This window comes from Biomphalaria glabrata, chromosome 4, assembly GCF_947242115.1.
Source record: "Biomphalaria glabrata chromosome 4, xgBioGlab47.1, whole genome shotgun sequence".
Lineage (NCBI taxonomy): Eukaryota > Metazoa > Mollusca > Gastropoda > Planorbidae > Biomphalaria > Biomphalaria glabrata.
Genome location: NC_074714.1, coordinates 38,211,253 through 38,223,711, shown reverse-complemented (window position 1 = coordinate 38,223,711; position 12,459 = coordinate 38,211,253). Strand labels below are relative to the sequence as shown.

The following is a 12,459-nucleotide window of genomic DNA, read 5'->3' as shown; positions in this document are numbered from 1 at the left end:
ATGGGAGCGGGCAGGGTTTGAACCCTGGACCATCGATAAATCTGAACGACAGTCCATCGCGCAAACCGCACGACCATTATCTTTCAACATATTTATCTTGAACTGAATTAACTCTCTTGTGCCAGTGTCATGTCATTAGCTGGAAACTGGCTTGATGAATTTGTTTGACCTTTAACAAGCTTCAGTAACACAATAGTTCTGGGAATTATGTCTTACACAATATTTGTGTGTGTGTGTGTGTGTGCTTGTTTAAACAAAAGTTAGAATATTACTAGCTAAGAAATGTAAACAAAAGAAAACAAGATTATCAGAAAGCAGTGGACCTTCGGAAGATCACAGCTTTCATTTTTAGCTTCTTGTGACAAACAGGAAGTGCATAAGAAGATCACTTTTATGGCAACTCCGTCATGGTGGGCTGATTATATGCATATTAAAGAGATAGATCATGAATATTCTCTCTACCTTTATGGATCCTGTCATACTAAATGGAGGTCTTGTGTAACAATTTTGTCTTTAATCTAGAATGGTTTGCATCATAGATTACTAGAATGGAACAGTTGTGGATGCCAAAACAAGTGCCTCCTTTTTTTTTAGGGTTACAAAATATGAACTTTTCATAGCTAATCTTGAACCATTCAGATGAAAAGGTATTTGCAGTACTGAGGACCATAAGAATAATAAAAACTACTATTAGGAAAGTATAGCTGCTAGTGCAGAAATTAGCCAGCCTGACGTCATGATATAGCAACATTCTACAAAAGGCATAGGTGCTCAAGTGTATTGTTTATTTAATTATAAAAAAAGAATTCAGAAAGGGATGGTAGGGCGGCATTGTACAACAACCAACAGCTCTAGATAAGGAAGTGGATGGAGTCCTCAATGCTTTATAGAAGTCTTCTAAAAATCAATTCTAATGTGTACCTGACATTAGTTGGGGAAAGTATACGTTTTTTGTTTTTTTTGTCATTGTGATGGTCTCATGACACCCTAGTTAACTTTCAGCCATGACAACTGATGACCTTTACATCATCTGTCCCCTTAAGTTGCAAGGGCTTAAAGGTGTACCTTTTTTACCCTTTTAAAAGCAATTGGGGGTGTGAAGTGAAACCAGACATGAGAAATGATTGAAAAAGGTTGTCAGCGCGCAGGGAACTATGAAAACTGTTGTAAACTAATTATACACCATAACAGAAAATATGTTTGTTGAGTCAGTGAGACATTAGATTATAGTTGTGAAAATATTTGTGTGACTTTAAATCTGACCTATATAAACTGAACGTTTTGTTTTGTTGGAACAGAGAGCAAGTAGAACATGATTTTCTTCAGCTCAAAAGAAGTTTGTTTAAAACTAATCTCTCTGTTGAAGAGCTCTTTGAGTATATTGATCAGTTTCAGAAGGCTACAAAGTCAAATATTTTGCTGAAAAAACTATTTTGGAAGGTAATTAGTTAATCATATGACATATTTATTAAACTGCTCACAACTAGATTGATTGTAACTCATTTACCATGTCATGAAAAAAATACAACATATACAAAAGGCTTAACAAACTTTTCTTTGTTTAAATGAAACATTTTGAATCTTGTAAATTTTATTTTGCTTCTTGATATAATTTGTTACTCAATTCAAGTTCATGTTCTTATATAGTACTAGTAGTGTAGTTTTAGTTTTTTATTATTGAATGTTTTTAGAAACTTATAAAATGATTAATTTTTAAAATATTGTTTCAGCAATCAGACCTGTTTACATTTTTTATTACCCAATTGCAACAATACCTACCTCATACAAAAGCTGAATTGAAGACAGATGAAGGGAAAGTACAGAGAGCTGATGAAATAGAGTATGTCTATCTTGTTGTGTGTGTGTGTATTGTCTATCTTGTTGTGTGTGTGTGTATTGTGTAGCTTGAAACTACAACTCAATCCTTGAGCATTGGAATTTGTGTAAGAGAGAATTTGTTGAAACCCTTGAAGAGCAAGATGTATGGCCCATAAGTTTGGAGAAATTCTTGGCATGTGCGGAATCCCTACATGTACGTAGTAAATATGATTTTTTTGCAATGGGTGCCTCGCCAATTGTGGTCTGGTTGGTAAGGAGCCCACCAACTTTTAAGCGAAAGCTGCTTGCCTTCTTTCACCTGTAAAGATGTTCCACTCTCCTATGAAAATGTGCAAGAAGTCTGTGAGCAGGAATAGACATTTTGGTGCAAATGCTGGGACAAGTCAAATAAGAGCAGAAAGTTATTGAAACAGATGAAAATATTGGATTGTAAAGATGAATGCTGTGCAAGAAGCACATGCAATCCTAGCCCAGTTCTATGTTGGTCACTGGCAAGTACACAGTTACTCCAGGTAATTCAGGGAGCATTATGACACAAGATTCTGCCATTGCAGAGAGGAAGATGAAACACTAGACCACATTCTATCAAAATGTATAGTCTTGCACAATGTGAAACAAATATTTGAGAGAGGGAGTACTGGGCCTTGTTTGGCTATGGATTTTTCCTTGTATGGAGATAGGTAACCCTGAAACACACTGCCAGATCTATTTCCTGTACTCTAAGGGAATAAGTCTCAGCTTTTCAATGCTCCAACTTTACAGTTTAATCCATTTTATTGGACCCTTTTTTGTTTGTACATGTTTTGGATGTTCCTTCAGAATTGAAGATTATTACGTCCTAGCCCAAACCTCCTGCAGGACAGTAAGGTAAGGCATCAAGTAGGATTTGGACCTGAGATAAGGAGACGACAGTCCAGAGCACATACTTCACGACCAGGCAGCCAATGTCAACAGTTGATTAAATGGAATAAATCTTACAGTGCGGAATGAAATCCTATTGTATGATTCCAATGTTAAATATCTGCTGATTCAGACCAAAATACTGTGTTTAATCAGAGCTAAAATGCTAGATGAATTAAAGTCATGGAACATGAACTAGTAGAGATGTGCAGAGAATTTTCATCCATAACAAGTTTCTATGCTATTATGCAAATAAAAAAAACACTGCAACTGTTTCTTAAATGGCTGCAATGACACCATGAAAGATCTGGAAAGTGGTGACCTGTAATAAGTGTTACAAACAACTTAAAATGCCACTTTTTGCCTCTCATTGATTCTGGAGGGAAAAAGAAACAGTCAATTTACTGCACAATCTCTGGTTGACTGTGTCATTGTGTAATTCCTCCTCAACCAATCAACAGTGAAATCCAGTGAGATTCTAGTAAGTCTTACAGTCAAATTTGACACAAATTGTATCAGAAATTTGACTGCACTTTTCATTAAACTAAATAATTGATAGACTTTAACAATGCATTAAATATTAACCAAAGAGTTGTACTCATTTAAATGAGAATCTGATTAAAACTGCAGGACTTCACTAACATTCTTATGCACACACCTGTTTCTTTCTTTTCATTATTCATTTCCAAAACTTTGGGTGTTATCATTCTCGCTGGTTATTTTGATAGCACCCTTATGGGGTCTGTTCAATTAGAATTGAATGTATTTTAAGAAAAGCAGGATTTCTAATCAGAAGTTGAGAATGTACAATACAATAACTACCTGACCTTTCAATAACCTTTCTCAGTCCTACAGACTTAAGATCTGATTAACATCTTTTGTCTAGTTATAATATGTGACCTATCATTTCTTTGGCTACCATATTATAATATAATATAATCAATTTCTGCCCATATCTAAATTTTTAAAATATTTTTTTTTTTCATCCCCTAGTCACTTTATCCTCTGGTAATTTCATCCACTAATCCATCAAATAATAATTGTAAAATGTATGAAATTAACAATTTTTGATATTTTTATTTACATGACTAAAAGAATTAACATTAATAAATAAGAATAGAATATAATGTCATTAAAAATAAAAAAAAATTAACATTTATAGATGTAATATAAAAATTTATAGAGCTAATGTAAAATAGTTTTTGCATGATAATTGAAATCAATATGATAGGGTATTGACCCATTGATTCATATTGCTGTACATTGTTTGTAATTTCTGGCCAGTGTAGCATAATTTATAAGATCAGCATTTATTAGAATAAATAAAATGTTATATCAGGGTTTGAAATGACACACTCATATTTAAGAAAAAAGGATTGACAAATAAAGTAAAAGATGACCTTCAGGAGTTATCAGCGGCAAGATTATAAGTATTCTAATCGTTCTCATCTCTCAAAATATTTCCACTACTTCTACCACACCTTGGATTTTTGATAAATTATGAGCGCAGAGCAGCAATTATTCAAATCATATTTCTATTTCTCAAAAGATTTTCTGTTCTTCCACCACCACACCTTGGCATTTGATAATTACATCACGTAATATGTGCAGGATAATATTGACATCCCTACAGTAAACAGAAACAATGAAACTAAATGCAAACTCTGCATTACAATAAGTCTACTTATTGAAATATATTCTTTCATTTCTCAACAAGTCTGAAGAGAGTAGGGGGAACACTATAATAACAAGTCAAAAATATCAACAAGTATTCTAAATACACATATTTATAAATAAGATGAAAGAAGGGCTTAAAGGCAAAATCTTAGCAGCACATCTACACAATGACAAATAAAAAATTATTTAATTGGGATGAAATGACCGGGGATGAAGTGACCAAAAATGAAATAACGTCATGCAATATCTGCCAACTGTATTATTTAAAGTTATTTAAATGTTTTTTAATTTAGTAAATACAGATAGGCATAGGTATTTAATGAACCATCAGAAACCAGTTTAACACATATATTTTATTTTCAAACTTTGTTTTTGATTTATAATATATGCAATTGTTATATCACATCTAGCCTTTAACTACTTGAAATAATAAATTTGATAAAATGTTTTTGGATGTTTAATAGGTTGATTGATTTATTTATTTTTCAGACTTTCAATCCTGATTCTAACAACCTTGAACTTGATGTTCAGGGAGTCTGAAATACTACCTTACAGATTAAACACAGTGAAACTAGAAAGGTGAGCGGCTAGACATCATGAAAAACTTGGTTGTTCTAATTTGTATAAAACTGCATAAGGTTCATAGCCACTATAGCCTTGAACTGGTGAAGGTCATTTCTAATAGCTTGAAGAAAATTAATTTTAACAGATCTGTCATAGTTTTTCAGTTTATGTAATGGGAATAACTCTAAAGTTACACTATATCTATTTATTTATTTGTAATAACAAAAACTTAAGTCAGACTGATCATGTACATGTTAATGTGCCTTACTTAATAGTTATATAAAAACATTTTTTGTCTTTTAATATAACAAACTGAGGAATATTTTAAACTTATTACAAACCCATGGTTTTAATTTTGTTTACAGAAAACATATTCCCTCCCCTTTCAAAATTATTCAGTTTTTCAAAATTATTCAGTTTTTCAAAATTATTCAGTTTTTCACCTGAAAAGCAACTGTCTTTTGTATTTTGATTTGATTGCAGCTTGCATTATATTTGTGTAGAGTAGTAAAGTGTCTCCTTCTTCTCGTTTCATTATTTTAAAAAGTAATTTATAGTTTGTTTGTTTGTTTTTTTTAATCCAGTGGGAAGTTTTTAACAGGACTTTTAAAGATAGTGGTCAGTCCACCAGATTTTCCATATCAACCTTTAAATCTGACCAAGCACTGGACAACACCTGTCCATGGCAGCAAGGTGACCAAAGCACATCAGAATGTTGATGAAGAAGTAAGTCCACCAAAAGAGCTGGTCTGGTGACTTTGCTTGCGTGCATGTTCTTTTATTAGAAGTTCACATTGTCAAAATTAAATTCTTGTATACATGCTGTTGTTCCCAATCGTTGACTTGTATCACCAAACTGCTGGTAGACAACTAAACCACTGTAGGCGTATTGTATCTTAGCTAATAAAACTTTAAATAACTAGAATAACTCCCTTGTGAACAATTCTAAATATAACTTTATTTATAATATAGATAAAATCAACTTAATATAATAAAAAAATTTACTAGACTTTAGTAATATTTTTTAACAAATCTTACTCACTACATTAACACAAACTTTCAGTCTCTCATTCTGGATTATTCTTTCCTAAGATTAAATGATGACAATGCCACCTATCATTTACAACCAATTGCTAACCACTTCCCATCGTCACCATAGAAACACATACACACACTTTATAACACTTGCTTTTATTTGAAGTTAAATTCTTGCATACATATTTTTTTTGGAAGCATCAAGTTGTTTAAATTCTTGCATACATGTTCTTTTATTAGAAGTATCACATTGTTAAATTCTCTTCCTCAACACATCTGTGTTGTTGTTGTTGTTTTTTTTGGAGGGGGGGGGGTTGTGGCCATAACCTGGTTCTGGTTATACAAATATTTAAATCCCTGGCCCTGTGTATTCTCAAAGCTCATTATTGCACAGACTTCAAAAGTTACGAAACAATTCATTCATTATTTTTGTTAATATTTATTAATGTAGTCATAATTTTTTTTATATTGTTTGATAACTCAACTCAGTGCTACATTATATTCTATTGCTGTTACTCATAAAATTTTCAGTGACTCATAAGAACCAAAAGTGCTAAAACATTTCAAAGAGGAATTCCATGACTTAAAATATAGTTAATGCTATAATACCATATTTCATATTTGTTATCAATATTTCTATCATTTTGATCCTAGCTTGTGAGACTAAAGGCTGACTTTACTAAGACTGCCATATCAACTCTGTTTGAGTTAATCATGCTGGTCAAGCAGGTCAGTGGACTTTTTACACTCAATTTATTGTTCACATTCAATTTATTTATTGTTTTAGTCAAATTACTTTTTGCATGTCATATAACATTTAAAACAAAATAATAAAAAATAATTTCTGGTCTGTTGTTTTCTTATAATTTAATAGTAGGCTAAAAATCACTTACTTTCAAAATATACAATATTAAAACAAAATGGTATTATTTTTAAGGATCAACATTTTTATTAGGTCATTAAAAAGCTTCACATGTTTTTAGCATGCATAATACTTTGGTTTCAGGCTCCTAGTGATGAGTTAGATATAATGTCTGTGCCGGGATTGATAGCAGTATGCAATCATGTGAATGCCACTGTAAGTGATACCCTTTTGTTGAGTGCATATAATAGTATTTTTTTTTATTTCTACATGGAACATACAGAACCTATAACAAAATATTGGAAAATAAAACTCATAATCAGTCTTTCAACACTAAAACATCAACAGTTAATATTTGAATCAATATTTGAATTATTGTATTTCTGAATTAACTAACTTAATTAAAAAATATTGCAGGAAAAGTTTGTGGATAATCTTGTTGGGCAAATCATGGAGCTCTTCACTTTATCAAGGTTTGAAATGTTGAGTCCAACTCAGTCCTTATTGGTGTTTCAAATGTTTACGGTGCTCATGACATTCATAGAAGAAAATAAGTCTGTAGTCATCCATCTTCGGAATAATTACTATGAAGAGTTCAAGTATGTATTGACTGTTTGAATAAAATAACTTCTTCATTATCATTTTTTAAAATGGTTGATTTTACAGAGAGATTGATGGTGTTAGATAAATATAAATGGATTGTGTGAAACAAAAATTAGTTATGATTGTGATCATTATAAATAAATAAAAAAATTATAAATAAATAAATGAATTATATATATATATTTATGTTATTGGCATTCATTCCATTCAGTATGCAACTGTTTTCTGTTGGGTGTGTGGTGGCTGAGCGGTTAAGCACTTGGCTTCCAAACCTGGGGTTCTGGGTTCGAATTTCGGTGAAGACTGGGATTTTGGGCTCCGCTGCGTTCACCCAGCTCTAATGGGAACCTGACTTTTTTTGGGGGGAAAGTAAAGGCAGTTTGTCATTGTACTGGCCACATGACACCCTCGTTAACCATTGGCCAAAGAAACAGATGACCTAAACATCATCTGCCCCATAGATACAAGGTCTGAAAGGGGAACTTTACTTTTTACTGTAACTAAATGGCTAAAAATTAACAACATTCAAATTGTTTTCTAGTTAGGCTAATATAATTATCAAAACTGTGATATGACATAAAAACATTTGATAAAACTACAGAGTGTGCTAGAGAAACATATAATACACAACCCATCTAATACATTCCTATTTCTTGTTTGCAGATATTTTATCCAGGCTCAAGCAGTCTCAAAGAAACTCCCTTCCCATTATCCACTGAAAGGTCCATCCATCAATCTCATAGAAAGTGTTGTGACTAAAGTGCTTGGAAATCAAATCCATATTTCTTCAAAAGACTTTTCGTGACCTTGTACAAAGAAATCAAATGTCAGTGACATTGGAATATAACTTCAAAACATTGGAATCATTTACTGTTAACAGAAGTGATGTTAAAATGCAGTAATTTTTGTTATGCTTTTGCCAAACATTTTGTTATATCATCTGTGGTTTTATTCATGAGTGATAAATAGTTCCCTGGTTATTGTTTTGAAAATTAGAAAAATGTAGAAATCACAAGTGATTCATTGTTTCAAGTGTGATGCACTACATTACCACTACTTTATTGGGTCATATCTTGTTTGTTTTTGTTCATCATTTAATCTATCGGTAAATGTTGACAGATATGTATGTCACCGAATATGGGTGTGATGGCAGAGTCATTAGACACTTCATTCATAGAGATATTGTTCATGTACTTTATTGTAGGCAAAATAAACTCAGGTCCATAAATAATTTCATTCATAATTTCATTCACACTAAATTGAGTTCCCTTAATTTCAGGATCATGTGAGTAGTCTTAAAACTTTTTTTTTTAAACTATATTTTAAGGTAATTAGCATTTTTAGCATATCCTAATGTCATTCTTTGGTATTGTTAGGGTTAGGTATGCTATTTATTCCCATTAAACTTCAACTCCTTATCCTACTTTTATAACTGGAGAGATACATTTGTTAATGTAGTTTGTTTGTTTGAATTGCAAGTTGCAGTATATCAAAAACAAACAAAATCACCACTATTTATTTACATCCCACTTTTCTTATATTTCTTTTGTGTATTTTTTTGTCTGCTGTATAGGACTTTAATGTTCTAAAATGATTTTTTCCCTTTGTTTGTTGGCTGTTATTATAATTGTTTTAAAAAGTCATGCCCTTTTATGAAGGATGCTAACCAGTTGTTGCTATTACCTTATTTTTGTACAAATAACCCATGGGCTATACAAGTTTTTACAAATGGATGGCAGCGGTGCGGGGTATACAAAATCTATTTTACTCATGAACATAGCATAACGGAAACTAAGGATGTACCGCTGGTTACTTATACCCCTCCTCTAGTTGGCGGCTGTGTGATTGTGAAATATACATTGGAAATCTTTATGAACATCTCATTATAAACCTCAAGAAACAAATAGTACGGTCGTGGATACGGATTTAAATTCTGTTCTACGATATCCTCGAGAGACAGACTTCTGATGAGCAGCAACTATATGTATCAGTAGCTTACGGCAAGTCAAAGTTTGCACATGTGGGGAGTTTGTAAGGGTGCAGGTTGTACGGTTTTGTTTTTTACTTATTTTGTATTTTGTGCAGGATATTTGTGTATGCGGGGCATATGCCCTCAGTTATGGTATTATTTTATTTCTTAGGAATGTGTCTCTACTGCTGCTGATGTTTGTTGTTTACTTTTCTTATCAAGCAATACTTCTACACCATGACTCATACAATTGTTTCATGATAGTTCATGTCTCTTACATCATTATTTGTTTTTATATATTTTTTGACATGTTATTATATTGTAGCCTGACACTCTCATTTAGCTCAGCAATTTGTTTTTCTCTCTTTGTTGAAATAGATTTATGTCTACAATTTAAATTAATAATATGTTGAAACATTGTGATTGCTATTCATATGTGATGCATACGTTGTTATTTGTGAAACAGTTCTTTTTTTAATGGTTAGTATTCTCCCATACTTAGTATTTAAATCCTGGTTCCTTAAACTAGTGATAACTTCATCATCAAATTTAAAACATACAAGTTTCCTTCAGGCCAAACAGGGGCCACTAAAATCTTGTTTCAGTTTTGTATTATTGCCTTAAAGTAACCACTTAAAATCATCTGCTAAGTTGAGTTTGCGCCTTACTGCAAGTTTATAACACCAATAGCCTTTTGTTTGTGTGTGTGTGTGAATGGAATGCACAAATGCTTTTGGTTTAGCAGAAAGAAAAAAAAAGATATGAATACAATATGCCACAAGAGATATGTTCCTTCAAAAGCCTTCCATATAACCACTATCATTGAAATGAATGTGTCTAAGCTGAAATGTTTGTTACAATTATTGCCCCTAAGCTTATTTTCATAAACAAAGGCACAGGAAAAAATTCTCTAGCAAATGAACCAAAAAGATAATGATGTTAGATATTTATTTTACTTTGATGTTTAGGGTGGTATTCGCTTTGGGCTGTTATCCAATGATCTGAACATAACCCTTTGTCATCCCCTGCCGTCTAGCCCTTGGAGGTTTAGACTGGAGGTTTAGACTAGGTTTATGTGGTATGCGCTTTAATTACTAGACCAAGGCTAATGTTATAATCATGAATGGTAGGCCTTTTGTTACCGGGTAATGGTGTACTATGCTATTCGTATACGTAAAGGTCATTTTAGAAGGAATATCTGATAGGGCCTACTTGTAAAACAAACAACAAAGAAACAATATGTCAAAGTTACTAATGTCAATGTCAATTTAAAGGGAAATTATCTCAAAGTGCTAATGTCAATTTTAAGAAATACTATCTCTAAGTGCTAGTCTTAATATACATATTTTGATTTGTTTACACAGAATCAGTCAATCAGAAATTATTTCCCATTAAATACATTTGTTTTCTTTCCTTTTTCCTTTGTTCATTGACAGAAGTGATTGCTAAGTCCAGCACTTTCTGCAAGCTAATGAAGCAGACATCTGCTGATGGCACTATGTTTGACTTTCTAAACATTCCCTCACATAATCTTATAAAGGTTGTACCCCACAATTCCTGTTAGTATTGCCCTTCTTATTAACTATATTCAGCACATTGGCAAATACAGTTTATCCTTAATTATTTCTTTGTCTTCAGTAAATGTTCTAATGTATTTACTCATTTTCTTAACAAGATAACTAATTTTAACTATTTTTTACTTGTAACATGTTATTTTTCATGCTATAAGGAATGTGATCTATTGTGATATTTGGGAAAATCTTATCATAACCGTTGCAGGTTTCTTGTTTATGTGGTATGCGCTCTGGACTGTCATCTGGATAGTCCCGTTCTCCAGCCCTGTCGCTCTTCATCCTCTGCTGTCTTCATCCTCTGCTGTCTTCATCCTCTGCTGTCTTCATCCTCTGCTGTCTTCATCCTCTGCTGTCTTCATCCTCTGCTGTCTTCATCCTCTGCTGTCTTCATCCTCTGCTGTCTTCATCCTCCGCTGTCTTCATCCTCTGCTGTCTTCATCCTCTGCTGTCTTCATCCTCTGCTGTCTTCATCCTCCGCTGTCTTCATCCTCTGCTGTCTTCATCCTCTGCTGTCTTCATCCTCTGCTGTCTTCATCCTCTGCTGTCTTCATCCTCCACTGTCTTCATCCTCTGTTGTCTTCATCCTCTGCTGTCTTCATCCTCTGTTGTCTTCATCCTCTGCTGTCTTCATCCTCTGTTGTCTTCATCCTCTGTTGTCTTCATCCTCTGCTGTCTTCATCCTCTGTTGTCTTCATCCTCTGCTGTCTTCATCCTCTGTTGTCTTCATCCTCTGCTGTCTTCATCCTCCACTGTCTTCATCCTCCGCTGTCTTCATCCTCTGCTGTCTTCATCCTCCGCTGTCTTATGGTAGGTGCTGGCTAGAATCTAGTAATCTCCATTCTAAATGAACACTAAAGCATGTAAAACAAACACATCTTATTAGGAATGTTATTTTTGAGAATTCCTAGATTGTTTTAAAAAATCATATTAAATACTTCCAACCCTTTGTCTGTGTTTATAATGAAATAGACAATTTATGAAGTATGAAAATGAAATAGACATTTTTTTTTAATTGCATTCGTTAAATTTATTTGCTTGCATTTGTTTTAACCAGGCAGAGTCATAATGAAAAAAAAAGTCTCATAAGTTTTTGAAGCCTTTAAAGCTATTTAAAATGTGTATTCGTGTGAGAATTCTTCAGAAGTAGATTTCTTTTTTAGTTAGGAGAAGAAATGCCGAGTCTGAGTCTAACGACTGAGGGCGGACATCATAACGTAGAGAGATTTAAATCTAGGAGGACATAAAACTGATCTTGTGCCCCCCCCCCCCAAGTCCGAGGGGAACTGATCAAACAGCTTGAACGATGTATAGAACACTGCCTCAATATTTATGCCTCACAGAATTCAGAAGATGTCCCCTCGGCCTCTCTACAAGATTTTCCCATGTTATGACGCCTGGATAAGTTTACAACGTTCGGATGACCTTCAAATCATTCC

General features: G+C 33.2%; 2 protein-coding genes across 4 annotated transcripts in view; both read left to right on the top strand.

Annotated features, from left to right (window-relative positions):
* The window catches only part of LOC106053746 (uncharacterized protein C12orf56-like), a 33,690-nt gene extending 21,721 nt beyond the window's left edge, over window positions 1-11,969 (top strand). For all 3 annotated transcript variants that reach the window (XM_013209363.2, XM_013209356.2, XM_013209372.2), the window contains 8 exons: window positions 1,299-1,440; window positions 1,731-1,840; window positions 4,906-4,995; window positions 5,565-5,706; window positions 6,670-6,744; window positions 7,022-7,093; window positions 7,295-7,476; window positions 8,144-11,969. In XM_013209363.2, coding sequence (XP_013064817.2) covers window positions 1,299-1,440; window positions 1,731-1,840; window positions 4,906-4,995; window positions 5,565-5,706; window positions 6,670-6,744; window positions 7,022-7,093; window positions 7,295-7,476; window positions 8,144-8,285 — 955 coding nt within the window. In that variant the 3' untranslated portion in view covers window positions 8,286-11,969. The remainder of the gene's footprint in view (window positions 1-1,298; window positions 1,441-1,730; window positions 1,841-4,905; window positions 4,996-5,564; window positions 5,707-6,669; window positions 6,745-7,021; window positions 7,094-7,294; window positions 7,477-8,143) is intronic.
* Window positions 11,240-11,845, top strand: LOC129925960 (putative keratin-associated protein 4-16). The gene has a single exon (XM_056027565.1). It carries the CDS (start codon window positions 11,240-11,242, stop codon window positions 11,843-11,845), a length of 606 nt encoding a protein of 201 aa, XP_055883540.1.
* Window positions 11,970-12,459: the final 490 nt, after the last annotated feature.

Bases quoted from the DNA above. Each gene is read 5' to 3' on its own strand.
- LOC129925960 (XM_056027565.1), top strand. From the start codon at position 11,240: ATGTGGTATGCGCTCTGGACTGTCATCTGGATAGTCCCGTTCTCCAGC.